Source organism: Formica exsecta, unplaced genomic scaffold, assembly GCF_003651465.1.
Source record: "Formica exsecta isolate Colony F162 unplaced genomic scaffold, ASM365146v1 scaffold333, whole genome shotgun sequence".
In the NCBI taxonomy this organism is placed as follows: Eukaryota; Metazoa; Arthropoda; class Insecta; order Hymenoptera; family Formicidae; genus Formica; species Formica exsecta.
Genome location: NW_021850582.1, coordinates 453,993 through 476,795, shown reverse-complemented (window position 1 = coordinate 476,795; position 22,803 = coordinate 453,993). Strand labels below are relative to the sequence as shown.

At 33.9% G+C, this 22,803-nt stretch overlaps 2 protein-coding genes across 5 annotated transcripts in view; one reads left to right on the top strand and one right to left on the bottom strand.

Moving 5' to 3' along the window:
* The window catches only part of LOC115238390 (tumor necrosis factor receptor superfamily member 3-like), a 41,625-nt gene that overhangs the window by 10,480 nt on the left and 8,342 nt on the right, over positions 1-22,803 (bottom strand). The window contains exons 1-2 of one of the 3 annotated variants that reach the window (XM_029812167.1): positions 13,565-13,974; positions 168-6,732 (exon numbers count right to left, since the gene is read on the bottom strand). The exons of 1 other annotated variant lie outside the window; for it this stretch is intronic. In XM_029812167.1, coding sequence (XP_029668027.1) covers positions 6,259-6,732; positions 13,565-13,651 — 561 coding nt within the window. In that variant the 5' untranslated portion in view covers positions 13,652-13,974 and the 3' untranslated portion in view covers positions 168-6,258. Of the gene's footprint in view, positions 1-167; positions 6,733-13,564; positions 13,975-22,803 lie in introns of those variants that run through there. One more of the 3 variants, XR_003884493.1, reaches the window with a different exon arrangement.
* LOC115238389 overlaps positions 20,025-22,803 on the top strand; it is a 9,650-nt gene continuing 6,871 nt past the window's right edge. Inside the window, exon 1 of one of the 2 annotated variants that reach the window (XM_029812163.1) lies at positions 20,025-20,250. The gene's annotated coding sequence lies outside the window, so the exon portion shown is untranslated. The remainder of the gene's footprint in view (positions 20,251-22,803) is intronic. The other variant, XM_029812162.1, reaches the window with a different exon arrangement.

Below are 22,803 nucleotides of genomic sequence, written 5' to 3'. Positions count from 1 at the left end.
TATATATATATATCTGCTTAAATTGCACTTGTATGGCAAGCTTCTTAGCAACGTGCATGTTTTTGAATTAAATTTCATTAATTCCTTCGAATGAAGAAGATATCGTGAGGATTGATATCCTTGCGAGTAAATTCACAAACATTGCCACATTATAGAAACAAAGAATGTTTTTTTTTTTTTTTTTATTTAATTTTATAATACATATTTACCTCTATATCGTTACGATTTATATAACTCTTAACATCGGCGAGTCATTAAGATCAGATCCTTGAGATTAGAACATCTCTCTGTATGTGAATGTCTCTTTGTTACATCATTTCGTATCCATGCGTCATAAGTTCCGTTTAGATTCACGGATTATTCGCATCGATATTTCGCTATGAGATCGTCGCGTGAGCGAGAGTAGATTTGGGCACAATGACAGTAGTTGTATAATATTAGCTGTTTATCAGATAGATATATCCTTATATTTAACAGCTGCAAATTAATTATTGTATAATTAGTAGAATTTATATTTAATTGCGCCCTATTCTAATCTTGATTTTGAATAATATTCTAGATTTTCTATATAATATTGATATTGATATATTATAAATCCATGGCTGGTCATTTTTATGTTTACAAAATGATTCCAATGGGAGGTATGTTATAATCTTAGTATGTTATTAATTGAAATCTAAATCACACATTAATGATTTGTAGTTGTAGAAGTATGTTTACTTATTTTGAGAATTTTACGTTAGATGTATATTTCAATAGAGTATATACTCTGTACAGGTAATATTTGAAGTGTGTTTTGCGAAATGCGTTTTATAATATTAACAATGGAAAGAGCAGCTCTAAATATGATTTAAATATCGCTTTATAATGATCAGTGAGATATTACCGATCTTTATAAAGCTTTATATACAATTGTACATATAAAATTTGAATTAATTACAAATGGCTATAAACATTTACGAGAGATACATAGGTTGCATTATTTGTAGCCATACAAGCTCAAATTTTTTTCTTACTCTCCATTTATGTCTTATTTTTTTCAGGGAAGTAAGAATATTTTTTATATTCAATTGTAGTGTGTAAATCCCCCCTTTCCCCATGTTTCTAAGTCCTTATTATATTCCTCCTTTTTTTCTTAAATTATATATATTAGTCACATATTTTGGCTAGTATTGGTCGAGAGAACACGGCGCTATCAGTTTTTCTTTTACTTCTTGATTTATTGTGCATAATGGAATTTTATTATATTATTATCTTTTTCCCTTTTCTACGATTATTATTATTTTACAATACGCGACAGGATTTGAATATTTTACTGTTAGGTTCTTTTATCGTGTAATTATTGCTGAATCATAAGTTAATGTAAAAAAAGTAAGGGCGTTTTACATTTTCTCTCTTTTCATTCCTGTGATTAATATTTCAAAAGCTGTTATAAAAGAATCATGTTTTTCTTAATCTATAAATTCTATATAATATGTACTTTGCTACAAAATTTAATCAACGCTTTAATAGCACTGGCGCACCGACGTAAAACACATCTAGAAATATAAATTATTGTCGGTGTAACAATTTATTGTATGGTGTCGTTAACAGATCTTTTGTCTTTTTTTTTAAATGTATATGTAATATATGCAGATTTTATAATTTATATTGTATGTATGTCGATGTGATGTATATTTTTCATTCATAGTTTTTTTACAATGTTATACAAATTATATATATATATAATCTAATAATGTACTAATTATAAAACATTTTGTAATTTTTATCAATCTTCTATATATATATTGCACGCGACTTTTTTTAACGAATCTCATAGTATAAGTTTGTCATTTTATCGAGACTTGATCTTCCGAAAATTATGAATAAAAAAAAAATAAACAAACTGATTGACGTGAACCCTCGACCGCCACTATTGATTACCAGTCATGGATTTGCGAGGAAGATTATATGATGTTCGGTAAAATTATGTTTTAAGACAACCAACGAGATTTATAATAATGATATCTTTTTATCTTCACGTTCATGCTCGTTTATTATAATATAGAGATGAAAATATGTTTTGCGCTTAGATTTAAAAACTCGCACATGATTCGATGCTTTAAAAGATTATTGCGTACACGAATGAATGAAGTTGAAGCTGTTAGCAATGTTAAAATCAAATCACATTAGATAAACATTATGCAAAAAAATTATGCGAATTGATGAATCGTGTGCGGGCCGTTTCACATTCAAATGAAAGTTACGTTAATATATATACAATATAAATATATATACATACCTTCATATATATTATAAATATACGGATTATGTATTAAGAGAGAAATGTGTGTGACGATACACAGTTGTTAGATTATTATACAGCGATGCGATCCGATCAACCGGCGATCGAAGCAATCAATGTCGGTACGATTCGATATTCGAATGCAACGTACAATCGAATATTCGTAATTCGAATATCTCGAATGGTACTACTCGTGTAATTTTCATTGTTACGCCTACTGTAGAATTTACGGGATTAGTTGGCCAACTGAATATACTCGCAAAGTCAGATGCAGAAAGCGACGTAATATCAAAAACTTCCTAAGCTTTTATGCGCGTTTTATTGCATTAAATTGTTGTAGAGCCTATCTCCTTCTATTTCAAGATTATTTCGCGATATCATCGGGATATTTCAACATTCGGATATTCGAATGTATAATATCTTAAGAATATTTTTTTCTTTGATCGCGAGAGAAATTAAAGGGAGTGTTTTTCGCGTGTCCCACGAAATATCTTCTCGCGTGGTCATCCTCTGTCGTTGTCTCCTCTTCATTGCGGTCTAATCGTGTACAGATTTAAAGGAGAAATTTAAAGGAATTGTAGGAATTTAACAGTAGACCCTCTCTATTGTGAACCAACTTCCCTGCCTTCCAAAAAAAGAAAAGAAAAAAAAACAGTCGGCGAGTAGAAGAGTAATTATCTGTGAAGAACGAGCCGGATGTATCGTATGATGATATTCGTGGTAGATTTCGATTTTTCGTTCTTTTATAATTATCGAGATTGTATTTATTTCTTCGTATAGCATACGCATGAATTGTATCGTGGCTGTTGTTGGCTCCTGACCGCCGTGATTTTAAACTCGAATTAGAATTAATGGACGTACATTGATCTTGATCTCCAGCTGAGTTTGGCTGTTATTTCTCTTGGCGTTCTCGCAGCGAATATTGTGTAACGGATTTTTTTTTTTTTGTTCTAACTATATACATTGTTCGAATATACTTACTTTTTTTATTACAAATTCACCCTTCGATCCTTCAAATTCCGAGCTTGAAAAAGCTTTAAGACAACTTTAAGAAAGTTCAAAATATGTATTTTAATCTCGTTATGCGAAAGCAATTTTTAGTCTCCCATAGCGCGTACATTTGTTTACATTTTTCTTTCTCTTCCAAGTATGATTCTAACGATTCCCATCACATATCCTATAAACGTTCTTTCTTCCTCTCGGAGTGAAGAGAAAATCACCGATTTATTTTATATCTGTTTGACTCTCTCGATTCTCTCATTAGTCCGACAATTGCCTCCATTTATTCAAACATATTCGATGGTGTCGCTTCGTTTTACTTAATCGTCAAAGTTATTGCGAACGTTGATTTATTGTGATCAGTGTTGTAACATGAAAGTACAAGCAACTATATTAAAGGGGCCACAATCTCTATTCAAGAAACGCGTCCTATGTTTACTGTTTATTGAATGAACTTTTCCAAAGTTATGTCCCTGAAAAATGTATCTCCATACGAACGTAACAATTAAATATACGATAAAGGATCGAAATGGTATGATGAATAAAGCGATAGAAATGTTTAGATAGTGTTTCATTATGACATATTTACAAACAACTTACTCATAAAAGTGTAGTATCAAGATAAATTAATAGTATTATTTGATACATTTCTTTCATAGCGTTATAATTTGCCGCATCTGGCTGATCTATCCAATTGCGTGTAACTTGGCATTCAATTATTAGTTACGCATACATGTGTTTATTTGACTATGAAATTTGCTAATATATGAAATAACGAACGTATCATGATTCGAGAGACGCGGTAATTAACACACAAAATATTTGATTAGATATACAGATACAGCAATGGATACGATCGATATTGATGTTATTCGAGTATTTTCTGTGATATCGGGCAGGACAATGTATCGTCTCGTAGGCGAAATCCGCGTGTAAATTATCTTATCAACATATCTAGATTTAGACAATAAGCCATGTTGGCTTGTATAATCTCATTTGTATTTGTCGTTTCACTCAATGTTAAATACAATCGTCTAGTCTGAAATTTCACATTTATGTATAAAAACGAAAATATATAGAGATAAAATCGAGTCACGTTTAACTTTAAATGCACGCTAAGAATGCGAGCCACTGTATAACGATATCAGAGTCAACTCAATTCCGAATAGCCGAATTGCTAGTCCTATCAGTTTTATCAATTGCGCGACACTTGAAAGGATTAACTAATGAGATATAATTCAACATCGAATTGCTATTAAGTATAAATATCGTCAAATAAATAAAAAAGAAACGATATATGTCTGGTTGCGAAAATATATTTGTTCGTAAGATACTTATTGGAATATCTTGCGTATGTAAATAGTTTATTTATAATTTCCTCTTATTTGTTTTATCCTTCATTTTAAATATTACACTGCTACATGGATTATGTGGACCAATCGTGACATACCATTAAAAGGATGAAAGTCAAAAGATAAGATAGATATACTTTGGCTTCTCTATTTTTGATAAGTGGCCCACAGCGTTCTCGTTTTGAGAGAAAATTATTTCTGGAAGCTTAACGCGCTGTTGAGAACCGACATTATATTATCCAATGAAATCAAACGAGGACACGTGTCGACGAAACTTTCACCTTAAACGTATCAAACTTGGCACGTTCTCGTTTATCGATATCTATAATTAGTTCTCTCGAGTAAAAAAAAGCCGTATATGCAACGAGGCAATCCCGATCTATCCTTAAAATTGGAATATACGTGCGTATCGATTAGATGTGTGCATATTATACCTATCTAACGAAATAAGAGCATAATGATATCGAAAGGTCTTTGGAAATGTAACATCGAAGTTTGTTCACACCGCAAGTTTGTGTGTAATATACAGAGAGATCTATATCCGTAAGCAGAACTGTATATGTATAAATAATGTTAAAAAATGTAAACGGCCATATTGATCTAGCAACACAGACATAATTTGCAGCGCTCGCTCGTATCTTTAAACCGCTCGCATCTGCGTGATCGATCCAAAAAACATGCCGAATATTTGGCAGGAATATCGAATTCGTAACCACGGACACCAAAATGCTTTTCGATAAAGTGGAAAATAGCAATCAAGGACTAAATGCGACTTGACATCTGCCATTACGCGTCGTACTAATTCCAAATGAAATTCGAAAGACCGCATTTACGTGGATTCGAATATATCGATTAGTTATAAGCGTACGACCTTCTCGTCAGTCAATGGTAACAGCGAGTTTAATCTATGCATATATATATATGACATGTGCAATATTTATATATTCAAATGCACGTAAAAATGTAATCACGAAAATTTTCGTGAAAATATATCCTAAAATTCAAGAATGGCTGTATGTAAAAATTTCGATACAGATGTTGCAAAATAATCTATAGCGCCCACACACAGATAATATTGAATTACATTAAATATTCATCTCATTATGACATATAACGTAGATCTAAATATTGAAAGTATAACCGTTTACTCGTACATAAGAGGAAAGAAATTTTTTTATATGCTAATTATACTTTGCATATAGAGAGTGTTTTCCATTTGTGCTGCATTGTACGATGCAGAATGATCGGAATTCCTCTGTGTGTGTATAATGAATGAACGAGAGACAGAAAATAATAAATTTCCAATTGAATGCAAACCGTACATTGTACCGAGATCGTACGCTACTTCTCAGTCAATATCAATTCTCTTAAATATTAATTGACTAGTATTAAAAAAGATGGATATCGAACATACATACATTATTCCTCTAATCCTCTATTTTCGGATCTATACTCTTCGGATTTTATACTCTGCGTGATCCGCTTATTTCTTGAGTATCCTAGTTCAACCTTCCGAGAATCTTGTAACAACTGAGTAATACTGTTGCAAAAACCTTTTGTTTCCGTCTTGTCCGCGATGGACAAAGAATACAATTTTATTCAGGATCAATATTCGCATGGTAATTAGATTCTCGATAGATCCTCCGATCGAGCGGCCGATTTGTCCCTCAGGATGGCCTCCACGTCTCTCTCGAGTATCTGCTCCCTGTCGTTGAGCTGGAAACGGTACGCCGGTTCGTTCACCAGCACGCTCTCCTCGGCGGTGCTCCGAGCATCCTCCGGTGCGAGGAAGAACCTCGCGCGACCCTCGCACTTGCGCCGATAATCGGGATTGTCCGGCGTCGGGCGATGACAGGAGTCGCAGACGGTGTCGGTGCGCGTGGTACACGGATGCGCCTCGTACAAACCCGGGCCGCATCTGGCGCAGTTCCAGCAGGGCTGCGTGCCGTGATGCGGGCTGTACGTGCCGGCGGGACACTTTCCGCACACGGTGTCGCGGCCGCGGGCGCAGCGGCTAATCACGCCCCAGCCTGGACCGCATCTGCTGCAGTGCGAGCCGTCCCGGTGGTGCCTGATGTGAGGCTTGCCTTCGCCCGTCTGGAATCGTACAGAGCGGCAGATGGTTAGTATAGTAGTCCTGAGTCTGAATCAACAACAGACGTAAGGCTCGTCGAGGATATGTTGTAATCTTTGAGATCGGATTCCAGAAGCGATTCGAAAACTGTTTGCGCAATCGATTCCGGACGATCTTCTGAATAATATTCGTGGACAATTAAAGATGTACTATGTATGCATCCAGATTGATAAATAAATTCTTTATACAAGTAACGTGCTTACATATCACTGTAAAAAAATTGCGTATTTTACGTTTAATTATATTTTGTATCTTTCATGAAAGAGAAACATTCTTGTCTAAGATCGATTGGCCCTAACAATAATATATATTTTTGTAAAATTTATTTAATATTTTTAATTTGGAGAAATCACTCGAGAAATCAGATTCTCAAATTACAGCGTGAACCTATAATTATTAACCGCATAACGTTTTAATTTGAAATATCTTCTTAGGCATCTCAGGAAGCGAAGTCACGATACAAAATCAAGAGTTGAACGACCGGTCCATAAAATTTCATAATTATTTCTTAATTGCATATAATTAATAGGGGTTACTACCGACAGGTAACCAATGGCCAACCAACGCGCGGTTAACTTATTCTTTTACTAAACAATCTTATTAATCGTTCTATATAGTCATTTTATTTTTTGACATATATAATGTATATCTCTGAATAGTGTAAAGCTATGGACGATGTGTGTCTATTTTTTCTGCAATTGAGTATATTGTGTAATGTCAAATGGATTATACTATGGATGGACTAGGAATTGTGCATCATCGACCTCCGACCATTATCTTTTTGCTCTTCTAATCAGACTTGATGAAATGCAGGTTTGACCGTCCAACAACAGGTGCACAGAAGAAGGCGGCCACCTGACTGCGGGAGAACACCTTGCGCCTTTCTTCCGCCTACTTTGGCCAGATCGAGACGCGATATATGAACCCCCGTACTCTCTCACGCATAAAATGCTGCTCTTAATACGTTAGGATATATCCCGCTATACTTTCGCCGATTAATTTTCCCGAAAAAAGTAATTTCTCCATTTAAAATTGTTTCTATTTATTGAATAATATTATTAAAATGTTTTTTATATATGTTTAATCCACATAGCAGTCAAATAATATAATTCATTTTTTCTCTAGCAATTTAACATTAATACGCAAAAAGATTTGACATATAAACTCATTTAGTTCTCGAATTTCTTTTAGTATAGAGAGAATTTATTGATCCATCAGTCGATAAACTTAGAAAACGAATAATGAAATTTTGATTACCTTTAAACTCATATTATCTCTGCATCCAACGTTTCAAAAGAGATAGGGGTTTTAATTATAGCTAAATTTTTAAAAAGATTTGTTTCGGAAAAAAATATTTCTCTATAACATATATATGTTAGAGACGCGGATGCGTCGCTCGACCACAAAAGCGACAGGTAAAAATAAGAAGACCGAGAGAAACGATCCCTTTTAAGAGCAGCTGTTGGCAGCTGTTTCGTGCGGCACGCGCCGACAGTCATCACGCATCATGCGAATCATTAGCACCAGACCTTAATTCAAAACCCTTTACCTTATTTATCCTCCTTCCATACACATGCTATCAGCGTTAACATCATTAAGCTTCCTATTACATAGAGAGAGTATAATTTTTAATCTTAATTTTACGTGCATCCTTCGACTTGCACATTCGTTTTATGAATCTGCGATTTTACAGAAAAGATAATTTTATCAAGAGACATTTTTTTCGTGATTTAAAGTAAAATCTTGTATTATGCGACTTTTGATTTCTCTCGCCCAAATGAAAAATATTGTCAATTTCTTATGTATTTATGCATGATTAATAATACAAAGTTGCTCTTTGAGAAAATATGCATTATTTTCCCAACAGTTCAATAAAACGCCCGTCACCTCATCTTAGACGTAACACGAGCCGTCACATTTACATGTAAGGATGCCTGCTGTCAATTTACGGTTGTGGCAAACCTAGCTAGTTAAGGGTTGCGACCCTTCGAAGCCGATAATCACTTTATTAAGTTAGCGAATTGAATAATAATGAGCCATTGAACATCAAGCAGCTGTCAACAAATTAATCTTCGAAAATATAAAAGAATATTAAAAATAAATATAAATGAAGAAGCTTGTTTTATACTTTAGCTCAATAGAATTTTAATACACGGAAAATTGCATTCACAGTACCGAAGTGAGTTATGAACCGAGCAACTATATTTGACGTTAAATTTGCGGCGAGAATACTTTGAGAATAGCATCAACGAGGCAAAGAATATCGATCTCCGAAGCTTCTTCTAGGTAATTGCTCGAAGTGGGAGGCACGTCACATTCTTCGACGAAGATATATACCCTCGAACGTCTCGTAGCAATCGTGAAGACGCGATTTTGCCTGGGCAAGATTTATCGATCGGAAAAAAGTTTGTTCGCAGAAACCGCAGAATGTTCTTGTGTTCGGGACGAGTCGACGAGTAATCGCTTTCGAAATGTCAACATCCCGCTCGAACAATACAAGAGAGAAAGAGACAGAGAGAGAGAGAGAGAGAGAGAGAGAAAAAAAAGGATTTGCATCATGTTAAGAATATCTTTGGATGTTAAGAATTGCCTTTGGCGATTTCCAATCTTTCTCCCGCCGATTTTCTACTAACCGCGAGCATATCGTAAACCAACGATTATGCACCGTAGAGAAACGTGATCGTCATAAAAAATTCGCGGTATGTCGATATTAGAATTTCCGGGGGGCTAGACGAGAGTAAACGAGAAAGAAGAATAGAATTCACTTGCCTTATATATAACATAAAGATATTTTTCGCGATACAACCGCGATGCATCGATTTAATCCGATGACAAATCGAACGGCGGTGTCGGCAAACGATCCGTAACGATGATGACGGAAGTAATGTTGCGTTCACAGTGTGACGAGTATGAATAGAAACTTCCGGAATGGAAGAACGAAACGGAAACGGTAATTGCTGTCCCTTTTGTGTCCCATTTTTGTTTTCCTTTTTTTTTTTTCATAGACACATTGATGCCGATAAATTTCAATGCTGATCGATGAATGCACGTGCGACACGATATAAAACTCGCATGATTTAACGAAAATTGGACATTGGTCTTCTTTCATTCAAGTTTTTTCGTTCATGGCGTGTTTGCAAAATAAATGATATTTAAAAAAAATTTAATTTAATTAAACAGTAGCAAAAATAACAAAATCATCATCAATGTCCGAAAACAACTTTGAAAATCATTTTCGCTAAATTTGTAAGTAATTGTAGTACTCTGTTGCGTTTCTACGACCATGAGAATAATTAGCAAAGATTTTTTTTTTTTTTTTTGAATATGAAAAACAGTAGCAAAAATAACAAAATCATCATCAATGTCCGAAAACAACTTTGAAAATCATTTTCGCTAAATTTGTAAGTAATTGTAGTACTCTGTTGCGTTTCTAAGACCATGAGAAAAATTAGCAAAGATTTTTTTTTTTTTTTTTTGAATATGAAAAGATTCCCGTATGTATATTATATAGGTATGTATATATAGGATCGCGTCAGGGTTGGATTTTTATCCTCGTCGGCTCACCTGAGGGAACGTGGCCTACTTCCATTTGTCACCGGAAGAGGCGGATACCTTGCGCACGAGAGAAAAATTGCTGTAATTTCGAAGCCGAACGGAGACACGTTCCAAACGTTATTATAGGATAAGATATTTCATTCAAACCCATCGTCGATGCGCTTACTCTACGATGGATTGAATCTTTTCGATTTCTGCTCTATCAATATTAAACATGAAATATTTATTAAATTCGCCTTAAATATCATATTTTCACTTTTGTGTAACATCATGTAAAAGATGAAACTATATATCAAAGATTAGAAAATAGCAATAATTAGATGTGCGTATAAAATATATACACAATAAATTTTAAAATATATATTATATAAGTATATTCACAATCAAGAATCGTCAAAAATTGAGGATACGTAATATTTTGCATATATTCTATTATATATTCATAGTTCTTTTATACGTTTGCTACTTTCTTGTGTTATTTCCGACAGGAAGCTTTCAACGAACTCGAACAAACCGCAAAGCCTCGAGATATTCGGAGGAGGGTACCGTCAAAGTTGCAACAGGCAGCAACCCGCGGAGTCACGCTAGACTGGGTTCTCCCCTTAGTATGTACAATATGTGTGCCTGACTTCCTCGGTCGAGCACACAGCACACAACGGTCGGTTCTACTTCCCGGAGGAAGACACCGGGGTTACCCTGAGGGTTAACCCACAGAGTCGCAGCTGCCTCGAGAACCGCGATAATTATCTTTGACCACTACGCACCCTATTGTTCCACGAACACCCTGCCCTCCACCTATATATTCCGTGGGTCGACGAAGGTTACCGCGCACCTGGATGGGGGAGAGGTAAGAGCATACTCTTGTAACTGCTTCGACATCGCGAATAAAGTGCGCATCAGACCTTTGTTTACTATCGAAATGAAAATGGAACAAAAATGATAAACTCATAGCTACCGAATGTAAAATATTGCGTAGAAAAATGGATAATAATTAAAAGACACGATTGTGCAAATATAATTATGTTAATTACGTTCGTTATTCAGGGAACGAATGTCTCACATTCGTTCAAACATAACTGGCAATATCGCGACAATTGTACCGCGAAGGAAATCGTCGTAGCTTCTCGAGTTCTCTTACAATGCTAATGAGATCCGGTACCCTCCGAGACCTCACCAATCACCCGCGTAAACAAGGTACATTTCAGGCAGTTTGCAGCGCGCCAAGGCGCCATTCGGACTGACAAGTTCTTCCACGTCAATAATTCACAACAATACGAAAATACATGTGTGAAACTTTAGCTAGAATTCTACATCCTTCCTCTGAAATTCCGCGTCTCTACAATCGGGCATGCGTATGTTCTTCTCTCCCTCTTTCCTTTATCTTTCCTTTATTGTCCCATCTCGCGTAATTCGACTTGCAACGCGAATACATCACACTCTCTTTCGTGAAACTATGTGTATGAGTACGTTACAAAGTACCGTTTCGTAAACATGTACTTTCTTTCTGTTTTCACCTGTTAGACTGCGGCCACGCCGTATCGATACCGTAATTTGCCGATATACCCAAATTGCCGATACATGTAGCATATCGTATTTAAGATAATTGTACGTGATGTTACGTTGTAACACAACGCTGTTTTTCCTTGCGTCTGCGACGCCGATATATCCTTGTGTGTGTGTGCGCGACCCTCTATTTCCTATAATGCACACCTGAACGTTCCTTGCGAGGGCGTAAAAGAGCGCGAGTCAGGCCCGACGAAGATCATCGCGAAAATCGCATCGCCAGCGGAACCGCCGTCTCCGGGTTCCCATGGCATACTAATGAGCCTCATAAAGCACGACGTACCCCAGTGAACCGAATAACCCGCCGACTAACATGCCAGACGAATGCGTGCTGTATAATGCGGCATGGGCCCCCAACACAAACACAAGTTGCAAACGACATATGCACTCTGCTCGTGCTTTGTGTTCGTGCGTTCAACTCTTTGAATACGCATGCCGAGTGTTTTACAGTCCGATGCAAAATATGTAACAAGATACAATGTTATATCGATACGCGATATATATAATTTGATCAAATGTTAACTAATTAAAATTAAAATGATTAATCTTTATAAATCTCACATATAAAAAAAAAACGAAATAATTATAATGTAATAATTTTTATTATTTAAATAAAATCTTTATAGGGTATCTAATAACAGAGAGTTTTTTTTTTATAATTCATAAGATTTAAGATCTGTTAGTTCAAAACCTAATTTATATAAATAACAAAAAAGTGTTTTTAAATTTAATTTTTTACAAATTAATTTTTTTATAAAATGTTTAATTCTAGAATATTTTTATGTGAAATATTTTTCTTTCTTTCATAAGCATAAATAAAGACAAAATAATAAAATATGTAATTTTGATAATCGTAGTATTCTCGATTGCTACGCATCATATCTTGTTCATATGTATATGTATCGTCTAAATGTTCGTAACTTTGATATTTTCGGCTCAACCCTCGTGCTCTCTCATCTATCTTTATTCATGCTTATATATTCTGTACATTACAAAGATGCGCTCGCATGTGAGAACCGATCTTATCTGTCGGCGATATTTCAAGATGAATCGGGTAATAATAATTATCATCATAAAATCAGCGTTCGAAATTCTCGCATGACGATTGTTATCTTGGTCGCTCTTCTTCATCTTTGCGTTATTAACTGTGCTTTCACAAAAGTATTTAGCCAATAATTAGTTCTATATTTTGTTTAATAAAGTCACTAAATCCGAGGGCATATAATATGGGAATTTCTAAGCAATGAAATGTGATTGTACTATCTCTCTCTCTCTATTTCTCCCTTCTTCTTTAAAGACGATGACGATAATTAATTTAACTCAAATACAAAAGCGATTTAATATTATTGGAATATCTTACCGATGAATTACAGCGATGTGATCAAATTTTTTTTTTATACAATTTATCCTATTTCGATAAATACAGCTCTCTGTCAAACGTACACTATATCCTAGAACTTTCGTTGCTCAAACTCGATGGAGATTGGACGACCTCCAATTTTTCTATAGATACTTGTTGAAGTTAAACATACTTTCATTGTTAGTAATAATTATTGATTTACTTCTGTTCGTAAATTTTTATTTAGACACTCTTCCGTTTTGCATTAATAAGTAAATTGTTTTGAAAAATCAAGACAAATGTGAAAATAAATCTAAAAAAACTATGTGCACACATACCTTGACAAATACAGCCAACATGTACGCAATGATAGCAATTGTCAGCATCACGCATCGACCGTGAGTCGACTTTCTGCGATTATTCATTATTCTTAAAGCTATATATTCTTACGCCAAATTTTTTCACTCCGATTACAATCACCTTTCTTCTCTTGAAAATTACGTATTCATAATTTTTATCGCATCGACATATTAAACGCAGACAATAATTTCGCACTCTATCATTTTAACTTGAAAATGTGTTAAAAGTAAAATAATCTCTGCGACGTTCCGAATTAACGTATCGTACGTGTCGAACGTAGAATTAATTTGCGGCACTTAAAAAATCAAGATAAAATATTTCCGAACAATCGAATAATACGGCTTGCTGATCCGATCGCCGCAATGTTACTTCGACGAAGGTTCAACGTGAATTGAAAGGACTGCATCGGTGCAGCTGTTACTGTTGAACACGCGCTTGGTCACGTGGCTCCTCGTATCCCGCCTCCCGCATTTACGATCCGCTCTGATCAAGCGCACAAACATTTGAATCTTTCTGTAGATGGACCATATTATGTTCACAAACTAGATATATTTGAAGCTTTACGATTTTGAATGTAAATTTTTTTATATATTTTTATGGAAATTATTTTATAGCGATTTTAAAAAATATCTTATTTTCTCGTAATATTACAGATAGTTTGAAAATTTTGATATTCAAGTTTTATAATATTAAAACGAAAATAAAGAAAAACTTATTACACGAAAGTGGTAATTTCGTGATAATATTACTCGTTTGATTTCTGTCAGACTCAATAGTTATCTCAGCTGCAGCACAACTGAACGCATCGTGGTATATTACCTACACTGTTGCATATTCCAACGAGCAGCTTCTGTGAAGCAGGTGCTCATTTCTTCACAACGCGACAGCAGGCATTCAGGATTGGCCGAAAAAATTTGATCCATGTATAAGAGATAATTATAAACACGCAAGCTGAAAAATAACTTTCGAAGACAAAGCATACAATAATAGTAGCAAAAGTAGAATTACGGTATAATATTCGACATATTGCATAAAGCACATTCTAGGAAATAAATAAAATTATACTCTATATATCAACTTTAAATGCATATTTAACTTTATTTTTTTATATCGGTACGATATAATGAGAGAATATTATGTACATAATAGAATAATAAAATAATCTGTTCGAGATTCTCTTTCTCTGTTCGATTCTTTTGTTCGAATAACACGCACACACACACACACGCTGTTCTTTTACAACATAACTGAGAAATAGTGACACAAGATTATGAAGTATTAATTTAGGCTTTGATTCTACGTTCTGTAGAATGAATGTTTTTCATGCATAAATAACGTCTCATCTGCGCCCATGCGTATTATATGGTTCCCATTACTTCGTATTGTATCAACCACCTATTATACGAGCAATTTTCTAGTTGCTCGGTCTCGATAACGCGTCAACAAGCACCGACATGGAAGATGAGAATGATTCATTACGTCGGGTCGCAAGATTTTTCAGCTAACAATAAAATATTAGAGTCGAGAATAGAATGATGGAATCTAATTGGAGAAGTAATACCTGAACTGATTTAAAAAAAAACTTGTGTGCAACAATTAAAAGTTGTATTTATAGAGTGCTGCTTATCGCCTTTGATAAATCAATAATATGATGTCTACAATTAGTTTACACGAATCAGTTTAATGTGAATTGTTTTTGAAGTCACAACGTATTGATTTCTCGTCTAAATCTTTCAGTTATATGTATTTTATAACTCACTATAAAAGTGTCGAGAAAAGAGAAGCCATTCTAACTCTTCTTGAATACGAGAAAGATCTTTTCACAGCTTTTCACATATAAAAATCGAGTTCAGTACGAGGGTTCATTATTCTCGGCAACGCGTTTCCAGACGTGAATAGCAAGGATTTCCCATGTAGTTTTCATGGTAAGTGAATTCTCCTATATAAAATGTCCTGACATTGCTGTTAAAGATGCTTTCATGGCAAATATTTTAACAAATTTAAAACGGAGAGAGAGAGAGAGAGAGAGAGAGAGAGAGAGAGAGAGTACAGCCAACATGTACGCAATGATAGCAATTGTCAGCATCACGCATCGACCGTGAGTCGACTTTCTGCGATTATTCATTATTCTTAAAGCTATATATTCTTACGCCAAATTTTTTCACTCCGATTACAATCACCTTTCTTCTCTTGAAAATTACGTATTCATAATTTTTATCGCATCGACATATTAAACGCAGACAATAATTTCGCACTCTATCATTTTAACTTGAAAATGTGTTAAAAGTAAAATAATCTCTGCGACGTTCCGAATTAACGTATCGTACGTGTCGAACGTAGAATTAATTTGCGGCACTTAAAAAATCAAGATAAAATATTTCCGAACAATCGAATAATACGGCTTGCTGATCCGATCGCCGCAATGTTACTTCGACGAAGGTTCAACGTGAATTGAAAGGACTGCATCGGTGCAGCTGTTACTGTTGAACACGCGCTTGGTCACGTGGCTCCTCGTATCCCGCCTCCCGCATTTACGATCCGCTCTGATCAAGCGCACAAACATTTGAATCTTTCTGTAGATGGACCATATTATGTTCACAAACTAGATATATTTGAAGCTTTACGATTTTGAATGTAAATTTTTTTATATATTTTTATGGAAATTATTTTATAGCGATTTTAAAAAATATCTTATTTTCTCGTAATATTACAGATAGTTTGAAAATTTTGATATTCAAGTTTTATAATATTAAAACGAAAATAAAGAAAAACTTATTACACGAAAGTGGTAATTTCGTGATAATATTACTCGTTTGATTTCTGTCAGACTCAATAGTTATCTCAGCTGCAGCACAACTGAACGCATCGTGGTATATTACCTACACTGTTGCATATTCCAACGAGCAGCTTCTGTGAAGCAGGTGCTCATTTCTTCACAACGCGACAGCAGGCATTCAGGATTGGCCGAAAAAATTTGATCCATGTATAAGAGATAATTATAAACACGCAAGCTGAAAAATAACTTTCGAAGACAAAGCATACAATAATAGTAGCAAAAGTAGAATTACGGTATAATATTCGACATATTGCATAAAGCACATTCTAGGAAATAAATAAAATTATACTCTATATATCAACTTTAAATGCATATTTAACTTTATTTTTTTATATCGGTACGATATAATGAGAGAATATTATGTACATAATAGAATAATAAAATAATCTGTTCGAGATTCTCTTTCTCTGTTCGATTCTTTTGTTCGAATAACACGCACACACACACACACGCTGTTCTTTTACAACATAACTGAGAAATAGTGACACAAGATTATGAAGTATTAATTTAGGCTTTGATTCTACGTTCTGTAGAATGAATGTTTTTCATGCATAAATAACGTCTCATCTGCGCCCATGCGTATTATATGGTTCCCATTACTTCGTATTGTATCAACCACCTATTATACGAGCAATTTTCTAGTTGCTCGGTCTCGATAACGCGTCAACAAGCACCGACATGGAAGATGAGAATGATTCATTACGTCGGGTCGCAAGATTTTTCAGCTAACAATAAAATATTAGAGTCGAGAATAGAATGATGGAATCTAATTGGAGAAGTAATACCTGAACTGATTTAAAAAAAAACTTGTGTGCAACAATTAAAAGTTGTATTTATAGAGTGCTGCTTATCGCCTTTGATAAATCAATAATATGATGTCTACAATTAGTTTACACGAATCAGTTTAATGTGAATTGTTTTTGAAGTCACAACGTATTGATTTCTCGTCTAAATCTTTCAGTTATATGTATTTTATAACTCACTATAAAAGTGTCGAGAAAAGAGAAGCCATTCTAACTCTTCTTGAATACGAGAAAGATCTTTTCACAGCTTTTCACATATAAAAATCGAGTTCAGTACGAGGGTTCATTATTCTCGGCAACGCGTTTCCAGACGTGAATAGCAAGGATTTCCCATGTAGTTTTCATGGTAAGTGAATTCTCCTATATAAAATGTCCTGACATTGCTGTTAAAGATGCTTTCATGGCAAATATTTTAACAAATTTAAAACGGAGAGAGAGAGAGAGAGAGAGAGAGAGAGAGAGAAAATACTTTTTCTTCTTATCACAATTATTTTACACTTAATATTTCATACAATAAAATAATTCCGAGATAAATAGAAAAAGAGAGAGAGAGAGAGAGAGAGAGAGAGAGAGAGAGAAAATACTTTTTCTTCTTATCACAATTATTTTACACTTAATATTTCATACAATAAAATAATTCCGAGATAACTAATTATATAGAAAAAGATGGCATATTTTATATATTCTTCTAAACTATTAATCCTCCCGAAGAATAAAACATGTAGAAATAAAAACAAAATTTGTCTTTAATATCTCTATTGAATGGAGTTTTAACAGAAAAATTTCCGCAATAGATAATATTTTTATGTACATAATGCTCTAACAGATCCCTATATTATTGTCTTGCCTATGTCGATAATCCAGTTTCACTGCAATGAATGAAAACATATATAGCTATATTTTTACGCGCATCAGCATCAGCTGATTATCTCGCATATCTTGCATTATCTTGCATGGCCACTAAACTCTATACATACTGCAACGCACCTTCCCATATAAGCTTGCCGTAAACGGGAGATACAAAGGGGGGGGCATTGTGTGTCCAAGCACATTCTAGGAAATAAATAAAATTATACTCTATATATCAACTTTAAATGCATATTTAACTTTATTTTTTTATATCGGTACGATATAATGAGAGAATATTATGTACATAATAGAATAATAAAATAATCTGTTCGAGATTCTCTTTCTCTGTTCGATTCTTTTGTTCGAATAACACGCACACACACACACACGCTGTTCTTTTACAACATAACTGAGAAATAGTGACACAAGATTATGAAGTATTAATTTAGGCTTTGATTCTACGTTCTGTAGAATGAATGTTTTTCATGCATAAATAACGTCTCATCTGCGCCCATGCGTATTATATGGTTCCCATTACTTCGTATTGTATCAACCACCTATTATACGAGCAATTTTCTAGTTGCTCGGTCTCGATAACGCGTCAACAAGCACCGACATGGAAGATGAGAATGATTCATTACGTCGGGTCGCAAGATTTTTCAGCTAACAATAAAATATTAGAGTCGAGAATAGAATGATGGAATCTAATTGGAGAAGTAATACCTGAACTGATTTAAAAAAAAACTTGTGTGCAACAATTAAAAGTTGTATTTATAGAGTGCTGCTTATCGCCTTTGATAAATCAATAATATGATGTCTACAATTAGTTTACACGAATCAGTTTAATGTGAATTGTTTTTGAAGTCACAACGTATTGATTTCTCGTCTAAATCTTTCAGTTATATGTATTTTATAACTCACTATAAAAGTGTCGAGAAAAGAGAAGCCATTCTAACTCTTCTTGAATACGAGAAAGATCTTTTCACAGCTTTTCACATATAAAAATCGAGTTCAGTACGAGGGTTCATTATTCTCGGCAACGCGTTTCCAGACGTGAATAGCAAGGATTTCCCATGTAGTTTTCATGGTAAGTGAATTCTCCTATATAAAATGTCCTGACATTGCTGTTAAAGATGCTTTCATGGCAAATATTTTAACAAATTTAAAACGGAGAGAGAGAGAGAGAGAGAGAGAGAGAGAGAGAAAATACTTTTTCTTCTTATCACAATTATTTTACACTTAATATTTCATACAATAAAATAATTCCGAGATAACTAATTATATAGAAAAAGATGGCATATTTTATATATTCTTCTAAACTATTAATCCTCCCGAAGAATAAAACATGTAGAAATAAAAACAAAATTTGTCTTTAATATCTCTATTGAATGGAGTTTTAACAGAAAAATTTCCGCAATAGATAATATTTTTATGTACATAATGCTCTAACAGATCCCTATATTATTGTCTTGCCTATGTCGATAATCCAGTTTCACTGCAATGAATGAAAACATATATAGCTATATTTTTACGCGCATCAGCATCAGCTGATTATCTCGCATATCTTGCATTATCTTGCATGGCCACTAAACTCTATACATACTGCAACGCACCTTCCCATATAAGCTTGCCGTAAACGGGAGATACAAAGGGGGGGGCATTGTGTGACCTTTGTCTCTTTTCTTCTTAGACTTTTGCACTAGTGTATGTATATATAGTCGACATCACTACCATCATCGAGTTTTGATGGTGATTCTACCACTAAAAAAGGCCTACAATAGAAAGAGATAAAAGATCACACAATGACCTCTTTATCACCCCGCATTTTAAGTACCATATTAGAATTTAGTATGCATGGCATATATTGAAAGAGCCCGCAAGATCATGACATTGTATTTTTGTTTCACCGGTCTAAACTTATGAACTGCGCACGCTTAGACAAAATGTTGGATATTGAATGGATCGATGCAAAACTTAATATACCCGCAGCACGAAATACGAGTTGCACGTTAGTCGGCATGCGAGATGCACCTGTCTGATGCATTCTCTCGTACTTCAATTTATTAAAAAACATAGTGACAAAAACACAAGCGGTTTTTCGCGATTCAGAATGTGTTTCTTATCGTAGCGTTGCTCATCGTAAACGTTGAGAACAACGTTTTGTCCTCGATGTGATGTGAGTATCTAATTCCTTATTTTGCTTTTAAGTGAAAAAATATAACGAGGAAAAACTCACACACGCATAGCCTCCCCATAGATGTAAATAGATGACGATATACAAACTATATGTATTATTAATTGTGCAGAGTTAATTGTGTTAATCCTATGCTAAAAAAGTACCTTCTTTTAAAAAAAGTGAGAAAAAGGCGCCAAGTGCACGCGCACAAGCGCCTTTCGCTATAAAAAAAAAAACTTATATAAAATAGTGTTATTTTAATACAAAAACACTGTCATATTTAAACTAAAAAACAAAAGTTAAGTTTTACAAAATAGTTGTTTTAATTTTTTACAAAAATAGTGATATAAATGTGAGATAATTATTGTGAGATAATATATTATTTTAGTCAATTGCTTTGGATATTATTTTAATCAATCACTTTGAATATTCAATAGACATAATGATACAAAATGTCTCTGAAAAATGAATTGTCAAATATTAATACAAGGATTACTATAATTTTTTATAGCATTTCTATTCTAGTATTATGTGCGAAAAAATCGTTCTTTATGTTTATTCGTAAATAAATAAAAACAATATTTTAAGATTCATAAGATTTTTTTTTATATACATAAAGCGGTTAAAGTCGTTATTTCAAGTCTCTTTAATAGTTTTCTTTACTGATTTCAAAAATAAAAAAAATTATATAGTCATAAAATAAAAAATTCATACTTCTTCAATTTTTTAATAATTTTCTGTAGAGTCAAACTCTGTCAAACTCTGATAGAGTTTTGCAAGCATGCTTAAAGAATTTACAAAAATTTAATTTTAAGATAAGAAAGAAATAATTGTAACACACAACCATCGCTATCCTCTGCTCTCAAGACCACTGTCAGGAATTCTGGCGAACAGGATGCATAAAATAGTTAATTTTGGATCATTGGGTCATTTTTAAAGAAATGTGAATGACCTGTTACGAATAACCAATGTGTACAACATCCTGTTATAGGATATTGCCCGCAGGACCACTATGTAAGCAGTGATGCAAGTTCTGCGTTTTGTGCCCGCTGTCAGCGCGTGTAGAGGCGATACGCACACAAGCGTGAACTGTGTACATGTAAGCAGAACGTTCTGCGCATTGCATGTATACGGTTCACGGTTGTGTGCGTATCACCTCTACACGCGCTGGCAACGGGCACAAAACGCAAAACTTGCATCAATGCATGTAAGTGTAGCAGAAACTACAAAGTGAACCTGTGATGGGCAAAGAATAAAAAATAATAGTATGAAAACTAAGACGATGTCTGAACTAATGATATTCCGTGGAATCTTCCGCGATATATTTGGCTAAATTTATGCGCTACCAACATTTCCTGATATTGGTAAATATGCATATTAGGTTACACCTCACCGATGACTTTCCTTATGCAAGTGTTACTTATTATTAGTAACAAACTCCGAATTAGCATTTGTCATTAAATATTAATAACAAAATTTGAAGATTTAAAAGCGTTCGTGTATTTTAAAAACGTGCATACATTTTCTGTCGTTATTGCAATTTATTATCCAAATTAGCAACTATTATATAATAACATGTATATTGGAGGGGTATAACAGATATGTAACTCCAGAGTATTTCTCCACTTTATGATGCGCACGAAAAAAGACATTGATTTTTGTCAATCGAATATCAACAACAGATTTTGCGAACAGGATGTAAGCTTAATGTGAACATAATTGGTGACACAGTATGTTGTAATTTCTGCTCGAATCTGTTGACAAACCGCCACTAATGTTTTTCTTATTATGATAGTAAAATGTTAAACCTTGGCTAGAGGTAATCTTTTTATATATGGCGCGAAGGACACCTATCTCGATTGAAAGTCAATCACGTCATGGAATTATATAAAATTAACTAAGATGATGTAGTATAATCATATCTATTATAAATTTATTCTCAGAATAAGAGAGCATATTTTAATCAGCGTAATCACAATAATTCTAAGAATATCCGATTGTATTATATATATATATTTTTGTGATTTCCGCAATAGATGGTACTTAGTTTTAGATAAAACATTTATTTTGAATAATTACGATACAAACATGAAGATTTATATTTATTATCAAGAGAAGAACATCACGCATAAGTTTTATTTACAGGATATAAATTTTGCTTAATAATCTTCGAAAGACCACGTAATTAATTCTACATTTAATAAAACTAAATATCGCGATTTTAGTATGCGCATAAAATAATAAAACAAGATTAATGCTCAAGTATACACCTGACATTTCTCAATGGATGTCATTAAATGATGTCAATTTTATATTCTTTATTACCGCTGTATCACATGTTGTCGTTATATAACCATGGGCGTCCGCAGAATTTTTTCTAGGGGGGGGGGGCATATCATTTTCAGATCAATTTTTAAAAATGTATACTTAAATATTTTTACATCTTTTAGTATTAAAGCTTTCTCACCGCGTCAAGATAGATGTAAATCGAAAAAGATTTTTGTTTTTTTGTGTTTTTTAAAATAATTTAATTTTTTTAATTAAAATTTTTTT